Raw genomic sequence first — 17,939 nt, 5'->3', positions numbered from 1 at the left:
CCCTCTCCTGCCTGACCCCAGGCTCCTTCTCCTGTGCTGCTGCTGCTCCACTCACGGCTCCCTGAGATCCACTCGGCTGCTCATCCCAGCTTCTCTCCAGCTCTTCCTTTTCTAATCCACCCCCACTTGCTGTCTCTAGTGTCCTTTGGGTGCTTCAGGATTCGGTCTACCTGAGCACTGGCCAATCCCTCCTCCCCAGAGCTTTGCCCCTATAAGCTCCAGACTGAGGTGTGCTATTTCTTTTCCTTTTTTTTTTTTCTTTTTTTTAAGATTTTATGTATTTATTCATGAGAGACACAGAGGCAGAGACACAGGAAGAGGGCGAAGAAGGCTCCCTGCAGGGAGCCCGATGTGGGACTTGATCCCAGGACCCCGGGATCACGCCCTGAACCAAAGGCAGATGCTCACTGAGCCACCCCGGTGCCCCTAGAGCTGTGCTGTTTCTCACAGCCCTGGGAGCGTGTACTAATTTAATAAGCATCGCTGGCCTCCCAGGGACCTGGCACCACTCCAGGCATTTGGAGCATGTCATCAACTTCCTGGGCAGAGTCGTGTCTTCATGACCCCACCTCCTTGCGAGAGGGGACAGAGAGCACACACGGTAAATGAGTAAATCGCATGCCAGGCTGGAATGCACTCTGTGCCAGGGGGAATGGAAAGCTAACGGGTCGGAGGGAATCCGGAGAGTCGAGGGGGAAGGGGTGGCTGGGTTTCGGACAGCAGTGCGGTGGGGCGAACGTCAAGGGTGAAGTTCCAGGCAGAGGGAACAGAGGACCTGGCTCTCCAGAGGGTCATGCAAGGGGGAGGCAGTGCCTCGGGGAGGCCATCCTGGGGCCCCCATGGAGTCTGGCCTGTGCTGCAGGAGGTGCAGAGCCAGTGCCCCAGGTGGCAGCACACTCCATGTCTGCTGCTGAGTTAAGATTGGGGACCAGTGACAGAGGTGAAGCGACGGTGTTGGCTTGGGCCCAGCAGCGGCAGTGAAGAGAAGGTGGTCCCAGGTGTATTGTGGAAGGAAAGCCAGCAGCAGGACCCCGAGGGGCCGGAAGCAGGTGTAGGGAACTGGGGGCTGTGCTGACTGCAAAACACCTGGCCTGAGCAGCTGGGCCAGAGGGGACTTTACAGACAGGGGCTAGGGTAGGGGTCTGCAGGTGGAGCAGGTTTGGGGAGGGAGAGGACAAAGTCCTGGGTCCTGCCACATTGCAGGATTGGGGAGAAGAGAAGCCCCTAAGGGAGGATGACCACTGAGTCACCAGTGGAGGACCAGGTGGTGTGTGACCTGCAAACACATGGGGAAAGCCTTTGGGGGCGGCACGGCTCTCACCCACCAAGATAGATGGCCATCTGTCTTCCTCTCTCTGGCATTTGAGCTTCTCAAAGGGAGGAAGGGTGCCTCCTCTATCTTGGTACCTCCAGCCCTGCCCCACTGCCTGCCACAGAGTGACAGCAACCCCACGGGGCCCATCGCGGGGCAGGCAACGCTCGGGCCACAGCTCTGCAGTGCACCTGCCCATCAGGGCTCTGCCACCCCCCTCTGAGGGCCCCCATAAGCCCCTCTGAGCCAGGGCTTATGGGAATGGCCCAAGAGTTCATGGCCGGGCAGTGCTGGGGAGTAGGTATTTGACCCCAAATTTATCGTCTTAACCACGTGTCAAATAGTGCGTATTCAACATACAGATGGCCAGTGAATATGTATTGAACTGACTACACTTAGCCAGAGCATACAGTTTCGCAAGGGAGGAACATGCTTTCTCTTGGTCCTGATGAACTACCTCTCAGAATGCCAAGACCAAAGATACCACTTTCAGAGATGGAAGGACAAAGTTGTTTCTTTTCTATTCTCTACAAATGAGCAAAAATGTGGATTATCCTCACTGCCGTCCAATGCACCCACATATGGGCTGCAGAAAGCACCGGTGGCTCTTGTACACGACTTTCTTCCAAGAGAGTGATTTTCCTTTTTTAGTCTCACCCCTCATGGAAAAATTTGAAAGGGGGAAAAAAACAGTATATAGAATTACAGTGGTTCACACCTCATTTTTTTTTTTTTTAGAAACAGATGTTTGAAAAAAAAAAAAAGAAAGAAAAAGATGTTTGTCTGTTCTCTTACTCCCTCTTACAGTCTCCTCCTAATTTTTGAGTGGTTTAGACCAGTTGGGCTGTTGTATTTCTTTTCAGGAGATGCCGGTCCTTTCGTATTTAAGATGTTAAGATGCTCTCTTACCTGACTCCCCCTTCCTGTATACCACCCCCCCCCAGCACACTGCTGTAAATAAATCAGAATGTGGTCATGTTGTTCCCAAATAGATTAGTTGATATAGAAAGATTGATATATTTAAGTGGTTATTTAAGTGTCTCTCAAACAAAAAAGGAGGGAAGGAAGGAAGGAAGGAAGGAAGGAAGGAAGGAAGGAAGGAAGGAAGGAAGGAAGGAAAGAAGGAAGGAAGGAAGGAAAGAAGGAAAGAAGGAAGGAAAGAAGGAAGGAAGGGAGGGAGGGATAAGAAGTAGGGAGGGAGGAAGAGGGAGGGGGAAAGAGAGGGAGGAGGGAGGGAGAGAAGGAAGGAAGAAAGGAAGGGAGAAGGGGGAGGGGGAGGAGGAAGGAAGGAAGGAGGGAAGGAAGGAAGAAGGAGGGGGAGGGGAAGGAGAGGGGAGGAGGAAGGGAAGGAAGGAGGAGGGAAAGAAGGAAGGAAGGAAGGGAGAAGGGGGGAGAGGGGAAGGAGGGAGGGGGAGGGGGAGGGAGGCCGTCCCCACCTAGTCCCCTGGCCCAGTCAGACAGACAATCACACACAGCTAGAGTTACTACCATTTCTCTGGAGCCCACGAACACCCCCTCTCCCCCCAGAATCCCACCTCTGCGTCTGGCTCCCTCCCCTTGTGCTGCCCACCGCCCCCGTGGGAACTGAGCGCAGGGGGTGCTTACTCAAGACGTAGCCGGACGTCCAGCTGCCCTTGCTCACCAGGCCCTGCAGCAGGCGGAAGAGCAGCAGGGACGTGTAGTTTGGCGCCACGGCCGTGAGGACACCCAGGACCGCACTGGTGAGCGAGGTGGCCAGGAGACATAATTTTCGGCCAAACCTTCAGAGGCAAGGACACAGGGAAGTGAAGTGGGGCTGTTGAGTGTTTGGGGACCGATGGGCCCCAAGGGACAGACGGGGTCTCGATCGGGAGGCCCATGTCACTGGTCTCCTGAGGGACCCCCGACCTGAGAGCCTGGCACTGTGGTCCTCAGGGAACAGCGGCCCTTCCGAGGTTCATTAAATCACTGTAAGGGGGAACCAGGATCCCGGTGCTCTCAGGCACCTGGTGTCTCGGCCAGGAGGGGGTGCTCCCCTGGTGGCTCTGCAGGGTCCCCTGCATGGCCCCCCTCATCCCCTAGTCGACTGTATTATTATTAACAGGGTTTGACAGCAGGCGCCCTCATGCTAGACTTAGCAGCAGCCTCAGGAACTTCTCTGGGAAAATACTCCGTTCTGATGGTGTAACTCCTGAGGATTATTTCCTTTTCCTTTTTTCATGAATGAAATGGGGAAATCGTGTGCTAACTCTTCTTCCCGGGCGGTGCTTCACTGACTCCATCTTTCCAACCTGACCCGGCATTCTGGTGGCTACGCAAGGAAGCAAGGAGCCAACGTCCTGTGTGGTCACGGTGCCCTGGTCCCCACCCCAGTCTCCCCACCCTGCAACCTCTTCCCTCCCTGCCCTCTGCCTCCTAGACTCCAGCCCGGGCCTTCACTCCCCTACTCCTTGCCTCCTCACCTCAAGCCCCTGCCCCTGCCCAGCGCACCTACCCACCAGCCCGTAAACGTCCTCGTCCTGTACTAACATAGAAACTGTCTGTCGGACACTCACCCCTTATCACCTCAGAACACTCAGACCTCATGACACCCGTGTCCACCCCCTCTATCTTTTCTCCTGCGCCTCTGACCAAAGGCTCTTCAGCTAGCTCCCCAGGGCCAGCCCGTCCACTGCCCCTTTGGTCCCTCGCACCTTCCACGATGCCATTGTCCCCTTCCTGGACCCTTCCCCTGTCCCCTGTCCCTGCAGCCCACCTGCCCTGCAGAGTTGTCCACATGCACAAACTCCACTTCCTTCTCTCTCTTGCTTTTCTTCAGCCTTCCCCTGCCACCATCCCTGTCACTGGTACTTATGGGACCAAGTCCCCAGATTTTGGCCTCTCCTCCCCATTGGGCCAGACCCGTCTTGCATTCTACAGCTTCACACTACCCCAGGAGAGTGGCTGCCCTTCCATCTCCCTGCCATTTTGTTTAAATCTCCTCTGCCAGCAATTCCTTCCCTGCCAACATCTACACATCTCTCTATACTCTCGGCTAGCTTATCTCGAACGTGGTTGACAGCTTCTGGTGACAAATCCCAGATATTTATCTCTAGCACAAATCCCTCTTCTGAGCACAGCTCATGTATGCAACCCCTACTTGACATCTCTTCTGTGCCTCCAGGGCCACTCAGCACAGCTGAGAATTCCCTCGGCCAGGACAGAACTCTTGATGGCTTCCCACCCCCACAACAAAGTCTGCTTCTAATCCACTCTGTCCCATCTCAAAAAATGGCCCCATCCTCCCCTCACCCATCTGCTCCATGCATAAACCTTGGCTTTGACCCCATCTTCTCTCAGCCCACCACCCCAATTCTACAATCTGCATGGAGTTTGGACCCCTGAAATCCATCCCAAATCCCAGCCTGACTCATCTTGCTGCCCCACCCCAGTCCGAAGCACCAGCCTTTGGTGCTTTTCTCTGTCACCTGGACAGATTCTTCTACCACTACCCCCTACGATCCATTCTTCTCATGGCATCGCTGCTATGTCTGGTCGAATTGGACTTTACGTACCTGTCTGCAATGTAGCCGACCCCCAGGGAGCCGAGGAAGAAGCCCAGGTTCACACAGGATTGAAAGAGATCCACCTTCCAAGAGTTGTCGCACACCAGGTTGAACTGCGCATCACACCACGGGCGGACGGGCCGAAAACACAAGACCGTTTGTAAGTCAAGCTGTATCTACTGTCTTGTCTCCAAAGTCAATGCTCACCACAAAGTGACACTCTCAAGGGTTTCACATCACTTTCCCTTCCCACATTTTCATAAGACAGATTCAAGGTTTCTGGCAACTCTCCGTTACTACCACTATCTACCCAACATCTTTGTTTTACCCTCACTACTGTCAAGTGCTTTGACATCAAGAGTCAGTTATTGAAAGACAACACAGCCAACAGATAAGTCTTCTGGAAAGAAGTAGAGTGCGGTAATTTCCTAAAGATAGAAATGTAGCAAAATAAATAGAATATGTTTCCGAGGATTGGTCAGAAGCCCTCAGTTAAGTACCTATTCGTTATATATTTAATTATGTGAAGTCCGCAGATAACTCCGTAGGTCATGACTGGTGTTGCCACACATGGCACAGGAGGGGATGAGCACAGACACCAGGGCAAGAAGGCGGGCTTGGCGGGGGCAGCGTGTGCGCTAGCGTCCTGTGGGTGGGGCCCAGGGTGGCTGGAGACTCAGGGACCAACATGCCGAGAGCCAGGGAGGCCAAGGCAGGAGAGTGTGGGAGCCTTTGCTGTGTTTTAGGGGCAGCCCCACCTCAGGGGTCACACACCTGCGCACGTGACAGGCCCAAGGATGAGGTGGCCCACGTCATCTGCGGGGCTCCGAGAAGGTAGAGGTCAAGGTGGAGCCCTGCCTGGGCCCTCTCCTCCTCCCCATTCCTGGCTGCTTACTTCCTGGACATGAGCACTTTTTAAAATAAAACATAGGTAGCCCTCTGTGTCACCACCTCATTTTGAGAAAGTAATCGTGAGCCTGTCCTACCACCAGCTGTCTACGCCCAGACCCCACGGTCCACTCCCGTGACGGCTTCGGCTCTGGGGCGCGACGAGACACCACGGGGCGTCCCGGGCATTCCCTCTACCAACCCAAACGTTCGTTCCCTTCAGCTGAAAGCACACCCTCCCCACGAAGCTTCTCCTCTGGTTCTTTGGTTTTCCCGGCCTGTCCCAGGCCCTGCCGTTAAAGACGGAGCGACAGGTCACTCCTGGGAGCTATCTGGCCGTCCCCGGGTCTGTATCTCCAACTGCCCAACTGGTTTTTTGCAGCCTCCACCCACACTGTCTGAGACCACATCTGTGTACCCTAGATTTCCCCGAAGCTGCGGGGCACTGGTTTCGTCTTGTGCTCCAATTTTTGCAATGAGCAGGCCCAGGCTCCAAGTTGTCCCCAGACTGTGCAGAAGCCAGAGCGCTCACAGCACTAGAGGAAGGAGCATCTGGCTTTACCTGCCACCATGGCCTCCTGCTGAGGTCCCTGCCCCCGCTCTGCTATGCTCAAGATCGGTGTCTGGCGTCGCCTGCCATGCCCACCCCCTCAACTCACACCCAACCACTGCCCCCCAGCCCATTTGTACACGCCAGGAAGACAGGCCCAGCCCTCAGAAAAGCCTGGGACTGCACAGCATGGGGGCGCTGGATGGGTCGCTGCCCCTGCTGGGATTCCACCGGCCTGGGCCTAGTGTCTCAGGCACCGTTTACCAAGCAGCAGGCAGTGCTCTCCAAGCTTGTCTACGAATCACCCAGAGGCCTTGTCAGAACACAGATGCAGTAACTCCTCAGCCGATCCCAGGAGATCTCTAGGCTGAGACAAGTGTGCAAACGGTATAAGCACTCCCATGACCTCAGGCTGAGGCTTTGCTTGAGCTCAGGCTCATGCTCACAAGCAGGGGAAGACAGGGCTTCCCAGCCTGGAGGGGGGCCCCCAGCCCACGGTGGGGCTGCAGCTGGCAGGACAGGGCCTCCCGACAGGGGACTCAGGAGTCAGGGGAAGCAGGCACATTCCTTCCCCAGAAGGAGCCGCAGCCCCCTCCCTAGTGCAGAGGGTGGGGGGCTGGTGACACCAGGGTGTTCAAACCAGCTGGCTCAGCATCCTCCGGTAAGCAAGTTCCAAGGTCCAGGGCAAGGCTAAATTAAAGATTATTTCTGCAGAAAGGAATCACTAAGGTGAATCCTGGAGAATCCGCTTCAGTTTAGGATGAAGAGCAAGAGGCAAAGGCAGATTTAAAGCAATGGGGATGGAGAGTGCTGAGTCCTCCTGCCCCCCACCCCCTATCCTAGAGCCCTGGTCTTGTCACACTTGGTATCTCCACAGACTCCCACCGCCCTTCATGCTCTACCCACAGCCACTTTCTCCCTGCTCTGTTTGTGGATGAGAGCCTCAGGATCCCTTCCATCCTTGTCAGAGCTGAGATCTGGGGTCTCATGGAAGCTCACCCCTGCTGCCACCGATGGCCACTGGGTTCTGGAGCTCTTTCTCTGTCCTCTTGTGTCTTCCCCTCCCAGCCACCACCCTGCCAAGCTCCTGCCCCGCTCACCCACACCCCCAGGACCCTTCCCCAAACCCAGGCCAGCCCTGCATCTCCCCTGAAGCATCCTGTGGGTAGATGCTTCTCACGGGGCTCGTGGCTCAGCTTCCCCTCCTTCCGGGGACACGCCCTGCCCCAGCACCCTGGGTCCAGACCACTCCCAAGGTCCAGCCAGGACTGTCTTGCTTTGCTTTTCTGCCTAAACAAAACCAAACTTCCTCGTCTGAATGAAGACAGGGTTGCCAGGTTTAGAAAAAAAAAAAAAAAATCCAGAATACTCAGAATTTGAATTTCAGATAAACAACACATTTTTTTTAGTGTAAGTATGTCACATGCAATGCTTGTATTCCCTGCCTTGGCTCTCAGCATCAAATAAATGCACAAAAACTGGGACATAATTATCTTTAAAAAATTGTTTGGGCGCCTGGGTGGCTCAGAGATTGAGCATCTGCCTTGGACTCAGGTCGTGATCCCGGGGTCTTGGGACCGAGTCTCACATCGGGCTCCCCGTAGGGAACCTGCTTCTCTCTCTGCCGGTGTCTCTCTCTCTCTCTCTGTGTGTCTTTCATGAAAAAATATGTAAAATCTTTTGAAAAAATTGTTTGGCTTTTATCTGAAATTCCTATTTAACTCAGTGTCCTGCATTTTATCTGGCAACCTTACATGAGTACTCTGCGCTCTCGAGGGAAAGTGAGGAGTCCCCACCCTTCATGCCTGTGTTCCTCCACAGAACCCTGAACTGCAGGCACCTGGGGGCTCAGTGGTTGAGCATCTATCTGCCTTTGGCTCAGGTCATGATCCCGGGGTCCTGGGATCGAGTCCCACATCGGTCTCCCTGCGGGAGCCTGCTTCTCCCTCTGCCTGTGTCTCTGCCTCTCTCTGTGTCTCTCATGAATAAATAAATAATCTTAAAAAAGAAAAAAAGAACCCTGAGTTCTACGCAATGTAACAGCTCATTGTCCCAAATGAACCTAGCACACGCTCCCTCTCCCCCAAGCCAGCCTTGCCCCTTGCTCCTTCTCCCGGTCTGTCCTTTTCCCTCTCCTTGCTGCTCAGAATACTGCCCGAGGCTCCATTCAAATGCCACTTCCTTCTGGAAGGTGCCCATGATCTGTGCAGCAGCCAAGGTACACGTCCACCCCGGGAGCCCAACGGCCCCTGTGTGTCTACCCACACGTGACCCCGGGCACTGGTCTTCTTCTCACTGCCCTGGAGACTGCAGCCTCCCTGAGGGAAGCTCACGGCCTGTGTCCCTCCCAGCCCCACGGTGGTGCGGGAGCAGAGCAAAGGCTCAGACACTTTCCTGAGTGAGCAGACCGCGGAGTGAATAGATGAAAGATGGTATCCGATCCTTTACTAGCAGAGGAGGTCTCATCACAGAGAACAGAACAAACACCTCCCTGTCTTGGTCGGATCTAGATTCCCAGCCAGACTGTCAGACAGTTTGGTCCCCCCGGAGCGAGGCGTCTCATTGGTTACCTGTCTTTGGAGGATGCGTTGGAGACCAGGTGTTCAGGCAGTGGCAGGTAAAGCAAGTCACACCTGCGCCTGTTCCTCCTGAAGGAGAAACCTCTGTGCTGTCCCCTCCCCAGCCTTGCCCCTTGATCAGGCAAGGGGAGAGGACACAGCTCTTTCCTCCAGTAGGAGCCTCGGCTGTGCTGACACTGAAACCACTAAGTGACCTCTTGTTCCAGCTAAGCAGTGCCCTCGCCAAAACCAGGCTTTGCTAACAGAGTGCCTCTGCATAACTTCCGGCCTGTGGTTTCAACAATGGTCCTCAATGCCAATCTCCAAGTGCCCACACTTTTCACAATGTAACACTTTTTACAAGGTCTATGAAGGGAAAAAAAAAATCTAGTGGCTTTTTATTAAAATATTCTCAAGGCACCATACAGAAAGAACCCACTGAACTATGCAAATGAGGCCCTCTGACGCCATCGTCCCACCTGTAGGCCAGGAGCAGGGCCCCTGACGCAGCCCCAGCACTGATGCCATGTACCGTTGAACTTGCCAATCCTGTGGGGCAGGTGACTTGCCATTCCTGGCTGGCCCGTGAGGCAGTGGAGGCTCAGAGGCTCTGAGTAACGTACTCAGTGACGCCCAACTGATCTGGGGCACGGCTGGCTTTGAAAAGGTCCTTCTCCGGGCAGCCCGGGTGGCTCAGCGGTGTAACGCCGCCTTCAGCCTAGGGCCTGATCCTGGAGCCCCTGGATCGAGTCCCACGTGGGGCTCCCTGCATGGAGCCTGCTTCTCCCTCTGCTGAGTCTCTGCCTCTCTCTCTGTGTGTGTCTCTCATGAATAAATAAATAAATAAAAAGAAAAAAAGGTCCTTCTCCAAAGCCAGAGCTGCTTCCACACGATCCCAGCCAGCATTTAGCTCTCTCATGAGTGCAGAAAGGGAGACCCACCAATCTAATGACACCCCAAGTGAATGCAGCAGGCTCTTAGAGAAGCCAGTGGGCCAGAAAGAAGAGGAACCTGTCTCCCTGCAGACCAATGTCCTAACAATCCAGCTCAGCCTGGCTTGCAAAGGTCTCCCCTACCTCCAGCCCGCTCCTCTAATACCCCACGTCTACAGGGGACCAGACAGGAGAAGCAGGCCACCGAGTGCCCAGGACAGCGCCGGACATGGCCTAGGTGATCAGCGAATAAAATTCTCCCCCCTTCTTCCCTGATGCGAAGCTGAACCTTCTAGGATTTGCGGTGTGCTTCCTCCCTGCCCCTGCAGCCCTCCTGTTCCCTCAAACACAGGGCCCGGCCTCACCTCGGTCACGATGGAGGAGCCGGGCGTGTCGTAGGCCCAGCCGTGCAGACAGGGCCCGAGCGGCAGGTGGCTCCTGTTGGTGGCCAGGCCGGCCAGCGGGTCCACGCAGCCCAGGGCGCTCTGGTTCCAGTCCACCGCGTAGCTGCGGCACTGGCGGGGGAAGGCGTCGCCCGCGGGCCCCGGGCCCGGCACCGTGTAGTTGAGCTCCTCCGCCGCGCTCCAGCCGCATCGCCGGCCCAGCTCGGCCGCCCCGGGGCTCAGGCAGCGGTGGTCCGGGGTGAAGGCCAGGAAGACGATGCCCACGTAGACGGGGGCGAAGGCAGCCGAGAGCAGGCATAGGGTCAGGAAGGCTTGCTTCTGGAACCAGCCAAACTCGCCGACCTGCTCCAGAATATCATCCACGGTGGGCATAACGGAGCCAGCACCTTCATCACTTTGACCCAGCTGTCGCGGCCGCGGTGGCCAGGGTCAATGTTCCGTGCGGACTTCTCTGCGATGGGCTGGTTCGAAAGCAAGTTGCTGTCCAAGCACGTCTACCTGGAAGCCGACCAACTGGAAGCGATCTTTCACCCCGTGGCGCCCATGACAGGCAAGGGTGGAAGCAGGAGGGTGACTGGCCACATGGCTTGGCCGGGAAGCAAGTCAACTAGGTGGAGGTTCAAATTCTCTTTCTCTCTCTCTCTCTTTTTTTTTTTTTTTAAAGATTTTATTTATTCATTCATGAGAGACACAGAGAGAGGGAGAAGCAGGCTCTCTGTGGGGGAGCCCCATGTGGGACTCGATCCCTGGACCCTGGATCACAACCTGAGGCAAAGGCAGACGCTCAACCGCTGAGCCACCCAGGTACCCCCTTGAATTCTCTGGAGTCAGAGCTCCCTCCCAGAGAGGAGAGAGCTAGATCCCACTGGGTAAACCCCCTGGTTGGCTCTTCCAGAGAGATTGCTTATCTAAAAACTTCATTTTAGAATCCAGCTAAATCAAAGAGAGCCAGCTGCCTGCTGGCACAGCTACAGGGGCTGTGCAATCCGGCGGCTCATAGGCTGGCCTGTACCCTACCCCCATCCCTACCCTTACCCCCACCCCCACCCCCTGCACGGCCTGGCCTCGAGCTTGGCTCCGCAGAGCATCTGATCCTATTTGCCGCCGCCGCCGAGGGCTCTGCAGGCCAGCATCCCAGGTGAAAGGCTCTAGACTCAGCCACCAGCCAGGCTGACCAGTGACCATCAATGACAAGGCCGTCAGCCCCCAGCACAGGGCTCCTGCGTGTGTTCTGGAACTCCTCACGACGGCCTTCACGGGAGGTGTGATCAGACTCCCCACTGCTCAGCTGGGGAAACAGAAGCTTAGGGAGCTAACAGCAGCCTCCAAGTCCACGCTGTCACTGAACTTGAACCTCCTTCAGCTCCAGAGCAACATCCCTTCATTTATTAACCGGCCCTTCTTCACCACCTGCTGTGTTAGTTCTTTGGCTCACTCCACAAATACCGTGCCAAGTCCCTACACGTTTCCAGCAGCCCCAGGCTCCAGGACGCAGAGTTGGGGCAGCCCCTACCTCCCAACAGCTTACAGTTCAGGGGGGCACAGACTTACAAAGGGAGAGGTCCAGTGGACGGCACTAGGGGAGCCCCCCACACTGACCCCTCAGCCAGTCGAGCACCTTCCATCTATCCAGTGGGTTGACGGGGGGAGGGGGACGGGGCGGGAGGGCAAGCAGTCGGTGAGAAAAGGCAGGAAGGGTGTAGCAGGCTGGGATGGCAAGGTGGCCCCCTGCTGGAGTCGGCACCTTGGGGTATCCATGGGACCTGAGACTCGCCTGTCTCCATGCAACACATCCAATGTGGCAATGCCACCCATGTGATTACATCACAGTTTAACAGCCACGTTCCTCTTCCCATTGCTGCCTTTGATGGAGCAAATGGCCCTGTGGGGGAGCCCACGTGGCAAGGACATAAGGTGCTGACAACTGCAGGGACGACGTGGGCTCAGAAGGAGATTTTTCCCCAGACTGCAGAGGGTCCAGCTACACTGTGGCCACGCTTCTGTCCCCCAGACATGGGAGACACGTGTGTGTGGCCTTACGCACCTAGTTTTGTGGTGATGTGGCTACACAGCAATAAACGAGGAGAGAAACTGTGGGCTCTGGGGAGCAGCAGGGTCCTGAAGGGCCTGGGGGCCTAGGAGCCACCTCACTCCCAAGGCCTGTGGCTGGCTACCTGTGCTCCACGCGTGCCCCCTGGGACCTCACTTGCCGGACTGACGGCCGAGGCCAGGCATTGGCAGCAGAGGCCGGGCTCGAGCAGCTCTCCCCTCGGCCCATCCGACTGCACACACCCACTCTGTGGCCAACCTCGGAGCAGGGAAGGGGGCAGAGGGGCAGCCTGGGGTCCCCGGCCCCTCCAGGCCTTCACCCTGCTTCCCCCTTGGCCTCCTGTGGGGGGAAATCAGAGCGAGGGGCCTGCTCATCGTGGGGCAGAGCTGGGAGCGAGCCGTCAGGTCCTCTGGCCTCTCAGACAGAGACTCACGTCCCGCGTTTCGCTGGGAGGGACTGAGGCTGAGCACGCAGGGCCAGGAGCTGGCTGCAAACTGATCATAGCGCGGCAGCGGCGCCTTGGCCGGACGGGGAAGCAGCCTCTGGTTTTCTGGTTCACCAGGCCTTCAGCCTGGGGCACATGGTGAGGGGATAGCTGAGCTCCCTAACACACTCATCCCCCACATCCTCACCCCAACATAGGATGGCCGGGCTTTGCAGGACCCCATGGGACCTGACCCAGCACCGCCCTCCCAGCCTGCCCAGGCGGTAGACTCCCAGCTGCTTGACTATACAACAAGCTGACGCCCGGGTCACTGGGCCAAGGGGACCAACTGGACACCGGGTGGGACCCCAGGAGCCTTGGCTGGAGCTGCTGACAGGAGACATCAAAACGGCATCAGAGTCGGTCTCTGAAGATGGCGGAAGAGTAGGGTCTCCAAATCACCTGTCTCCACCAAACTACCTAGAAAACCTTCAAATTATCCTGAAAATCTATGAATTCGGCCTGAGATTTAAAGAGAGACCAGCTGGAATGCAACAGTGAGAAGAGTTCGCGCTTCTATCAAGGTAGGAAGACGGGGAAAAAGAAATAAAGAAACAAAGGCCTCCAAGGGGGAGGGGCCCCGCGAGGAGCCGGGCTGAGGCCGGGGCGAGTGTCCCCAGGACAGGAGAGCCCCGACCCGGAGGAGCAGGAGCTGCACCGACCTTCCCGGAGGAGCAGGAGCTGCACCGACCTTCCCGGGCGGAAAGGGGCTCCAGGGAGTTGGAGCAGGACCCAGGAGGGCGGGGATGCCCTCGGGCTCCCGGGGACACTGACGGACACCTGCGCCCCGGGAGAGTGCGCCGAGCTCCCTAAGGGCTGCAGCGCGCACGGCGGGACCCGGAGCAGCTCGGGGGGCTCGGGCGGCGGCTCCGCGGAGGGGGCTGCGCGGCCCCGGGACCAGCTCGGAGGGGCTCGGGCGGAGGAAGAGGCTCCGTGCGGAGGGGCCTGCGCGGTTCCAGGAGCAGCTCGGAGGGGCTCGGGCGGCGGCTCCGCGGAGGGGGTTGCGCGGGGGAGCAGCTCGGGGGGGCTCGGGAGGTGGCTCCGCGGAGGGGGGTGCGCGGCCCGGGAGCGCGAATCCAGCAGCGCAGGCCCCGGAGCACAGGGCGCCGGGACACAGCCCAGGATCCCGCCTCCCCCGGGACAGGCAGAGGCCGGGAGGGCCCAGGACAGCGAGGACGCTCCTGCCCCAGCTGAGCAGATCAGCGGCCCCGCCCCGGAGCCTCCAGGCCCTGCAGACGGAGTTCCTGCCGGAGCTGAATCCAGGTTTCCAGAGCTGCCCCGCCACTGGGGCTGTTCCTCCTGCGGCCTCACGGGGTAAACAACCCCCACTGAGCCCTGCACCAGGCAGGGGCACAGCAGCTCCCCCAACTGCTAACACCTGAGAATCAGCACAACAGGCCCCTCCCCCAGAAGACCAGCTAGACGGACAACTTCCAGGAGAAGCCAAGGGACTTAAAGTACACAGAATCAGAAGATACTCCCCTGTGGTTCTTTTTTTTGTTTTGTTTTGTTTTTTTGTTTTTTTTGTTTTTTTTTTTGTTTTGTTTTGCTTTTTGATTTGTTTCCTTCCCCCACCCCCCCTTTTTTTCTCCTTTCTTTTTCTTTCTCTTTTTCTTCTTTTTTTTTCTTTCGTTTTTTTTCTCTTCCCTTTTTTTCTCTTTCTCTTTTCTTTCCTTCTTTCTCTCCTCTCTTTTTCTCTTTTTCCCAATACAACTTGCTTTTGGCCACTCTGCACTGAGCAAAATGACTAGAAGGAAAACCTCACCTCAAAAGAAAGAATCAGAAACAGTCCTCTCTCCCACAGAGTTACAAAATCTGGATTACAATTCAATGTCAGAAAACCAATTCAGAAACACTATTATACAGCTACTGGTGGCTCTAGAAAAAAGTATAAAGGACTCAAGAGACTTCATGACTGCAGAATTTAGAGCTAATCAGGCAGAAATTAAAAATCAATTGAATGAGATGCAATCCAAACTAGAAGTCCTAACGACGAGGATTAACGAGGTGGAAGAACGAGTGAGTGACATAGAAGACAAGTTGATAGCAAAGAGGGAAACTGAGGAAAAAAGAGACAAACAATTAAAAGACCATGAAGATAGATTAAGGGAAATAAACGACAGCCTGAGGAAGAAAAACCTACGTTTAATTGGGGTTCCCGAGGGCGCCGAAAGGGACAGAGGGCCAGAATATGTATTTGAACAAATTCTAGCTGAAAACTTTCCTAATCTGGGAAGGGAAACAGGCATTCAGATCCAGGAAATAGAGAGATCCCCCCCTAAAATCAATAAAAACCGTTCAACACCTCGACATTTAATTGTGAAGCTTGCAAATTCCAAAGATAAGGAGAAGATCCTTAAAGCAGCAAGAGACAAGAAATCCCTGACTTTTATGGGGAGGAGCATTAGGGTAACAGCAGACCTCTCCACAGAGACCTGGCAGGCCAGAAAGGGCTGGCAGGATATATTCAGGGTCCTAAATGAGAAGAACATGCAACCAAGAATACTTTATCCAGCAAGGCTCTCATTCAAAATGGAAGGAGAGATAAAGAGCTTCCAAGACAGGCAGCAACTAAAAGAATATGTGACCTCCAAACCAGCTCTGCAAGAAATTTTAAGGGGGACTCTTAAAATTCCCCTTTAAGAAGAAGTTCAGTGGAACAGTCCACAAAAACAAAGACTGAATAGATATCATGATGACACTAAACTCATATCTCTCAATAGTAACTCTGAATGTGAACGGGCTTAATGACCCCCATCAAAAGGCGCAGGGTTTCAGACTGGATAAAAAAGCAGGACCCATCTATTTGCTGTCTACAAGAGACTCATTTTAGACAGAAGGACACCTACAGCCTGAACATAAAAGGTTGGAGAACCATTTACCATTCGAATGGTCCTCAAAAGAAAGCAGGGGTAGCCATCCTTATATCAGATAAACTAAAATTTACCCCAAAGACTGTAGTGAGAGATGAAGAGGGACACTATATCATACTTAAAGGATCTATTCAACAAGAGGACTTACCAATCATCAATATATATGCCCCAAATGTGGGAGCTGCCAAATATATAAATCAATTATTAACCAAAGTGAAGAAATACTTAGATAATAATACACTTATACTTGGTGACTTCAATCTAGCTCTTTCTATACTCGATAGGTCTTCTAAGCACAACATCTCCAAAGAAACGAGAGCTTTAAATGATACACTGGACCAGATGGATTTCACAGATATCTACAGAACTTTACATCCAAACTCAACTGAATACACATTCTTCTCAAGCGCACATGGAACTTTCTCCAGAATAGACCACATATTGGGACACAAATCGGGTCTGAACCGATACCAAAAGATTGGGATTGTCCCCTGCATATTCTCGGACCATAATGCCTTGAAATTAGAACTAAATCACAACAAGAAGTTTGGAAGGACCTCAAACACGTGGAGGTTAAGGACCATCCTGCTAAAAGATAAAAGGGTCAACCAGGAAATTAAGGAAGAATTAAAAAGATTCATGGAAACTAATGAGAATGAAGATACAACCATTCAAAATCTTTGGGATGCAGCAAAAGCAGTCCTAAGGGGGAAATACATCGCAATACAAGCATCCATTCAAAAACTGGAAAGAACTCAAATACAAAAGCTAACCTTACACATAAAGGAGCTAGAGAAAAAACAGCAAATAGATCCTACACCCAAGAGAAGAAGGGAGTTAATAAAGATTCGAGCAGAACTCAACGAAATCGAGACCAGAAGAACTGTGGAACAGATCAACAGAACCAGGAGTTGGTTCTTTGAAAGAATTAATAAGATAGATAAACCATTAGCCAGCCTTATTAAAAAGAAGAGAGAGAAGACTCAAATTAATAAAATCATGAATGAGAAAGGAGAGATCACTACCAACACCAAGGAAATACAAACGATTTTAAAAACATATTATGAACAGCTATACGCCAATAAATTAGGCAATCTAGAAGAAATGGACGCATTCCTGGAAAGCCACAAACTACCAAAACTGGAACAGGAAGAAATAGAAAACCTGAACAGGCCAATAACCAGGGAGGAAATTGAAGCAGTCATCAAAAACCTCCCAAGACACAAGAGTCCAGGGCCAGATGGCTTCCCAGGGGAATTTTATCAAACGTTTAAAGAAGAAATCATACCTATTCTCCTAAAGCTGTTTGGAAAGATAGAAAGAGATGGAGTACTTCCAAATTCGTTCTATGAAGCCAGCATCACCTTAATTCCAAAGCCAGACAAAGACCCCACCAAAAAGGAGAATTACAGACCAATATCCCTGATGAACATGGATGCAAAAATTCTCAACAAGATACTGGCCAATAGGATCCAACAATACATTAAGAAAATTATTCACCATGACCAAGTAGGATTTATCCCTGGGACACAAGGCTGGTTCAACACCCGTAAAACAATCAATGTGATTCATCATATCAGCAAGAGAAAAACCAAGAACCATATGATCCTCTCATTGGATGCAGAGAAAGCATTTGACAAAATACAGCATCCATTCCTGATCAAAACTCTTCAGAGTGTAGGGATAGAGGGAACTTTCCTCGACATCTTAAAAGCCATCTATGAAAAGCCCACAGCAAATATCATTCTCAATGGGGAAGCACTAGGAGCCTTTCCCCTAAGATCAGGAACAAGACAGGGATGTCCACTCTCACCACTGCTGTTCAACATAGTACTGGAAGTCCTAGCCTCAGCAATCAGACAACAAAAAGACATTAAAGGCATTCAGATTGGCAAAGAAGAAGTCAAACTCTCCCTCTTCGCCGATGACATGATACTCTACATAGAAAACCCAAAAGTCTCCACCCCAAGATTGCTAGAACTCATACAGCAATTCGGTAGCGTGGCAGGATACAAAATCAATGCCCAGAAGTCAGTGGCATTTCTATACACTAACAATGAGACTGAAGAAAGAGAAATTAAGGAGTCAATCCCATTTACAATTGCACCCAAAAGCATAAGATACCTAGGAATAAACCTAACCAAAGATGTAAAGGATCTATACCCTCAAAACTATAGAACACTTCTGAAAGAAATTGAGGAAGACACAAAGAGATGGAAAAATATTCCATGCTCATGGATTGGCAGAATTAATATTGTGAAAATGTCAATGTTACCCAGGGCAATATACACGTTTAATGCAATCCCTATCAAAATACCATGGACTTTCTTCAGAGAGTTAGAACAAATTATTTTAAGATTTGTG

At 53.3% G+C, this 17,939-nt stretch overlaps 1 protein-coding gene across 1 annotated transcript in view; it reads right to left on the bottom strand.

Annotated features, from left to right (window-relative positions):
- SLC22A1 (solute carrier family 22 member 1) overlaps positions 1-11,125 on the bottom strand; it is a 30,552-nt gene extending 19,427 nt beyond the window's left edge. Inside the window, exons 1-3 of the mRNA XM_077899151.1 lie at positions 10,130-11,125; positions 4,846-4,949; positions 2,918-3,072 (exon numbers count right to left, since the gene is read on the bottom strand). Of these exons, the coding sequence (XP_077755277.1) occupies positions 2,918-3,072; positions 4,846-4,949; positions 10,130-10,540 (670 nt within the window). The 5' untranslated portion in view covers positions 10,541-11,125. The remainder of the gene's footprint in view (positions 1-2,917; positions 3,073-4,845; positions 4,950-10,129) is intronic.
- Positions 11,126-17,939: the final 6,814 nt, after the last annotated feature.

The sequence above is a fragment of the Canis aureus genome, chromosome 1 (genome assembly GCF_053574225.1).
Source record: "Canis aureus isolate CA01 chromosome 1, VMU_Caureus_v.1.0, whole genome shotgun sequence".
Lineage (NCBI taxonomy): Eukaryota > Metazoa > Chordata > Mammalia > Carnivora > Canidae > Canis > Canis aureus.
This window is presented reverse-complemented; position numbering and strand designations above follow the sequence as displayed.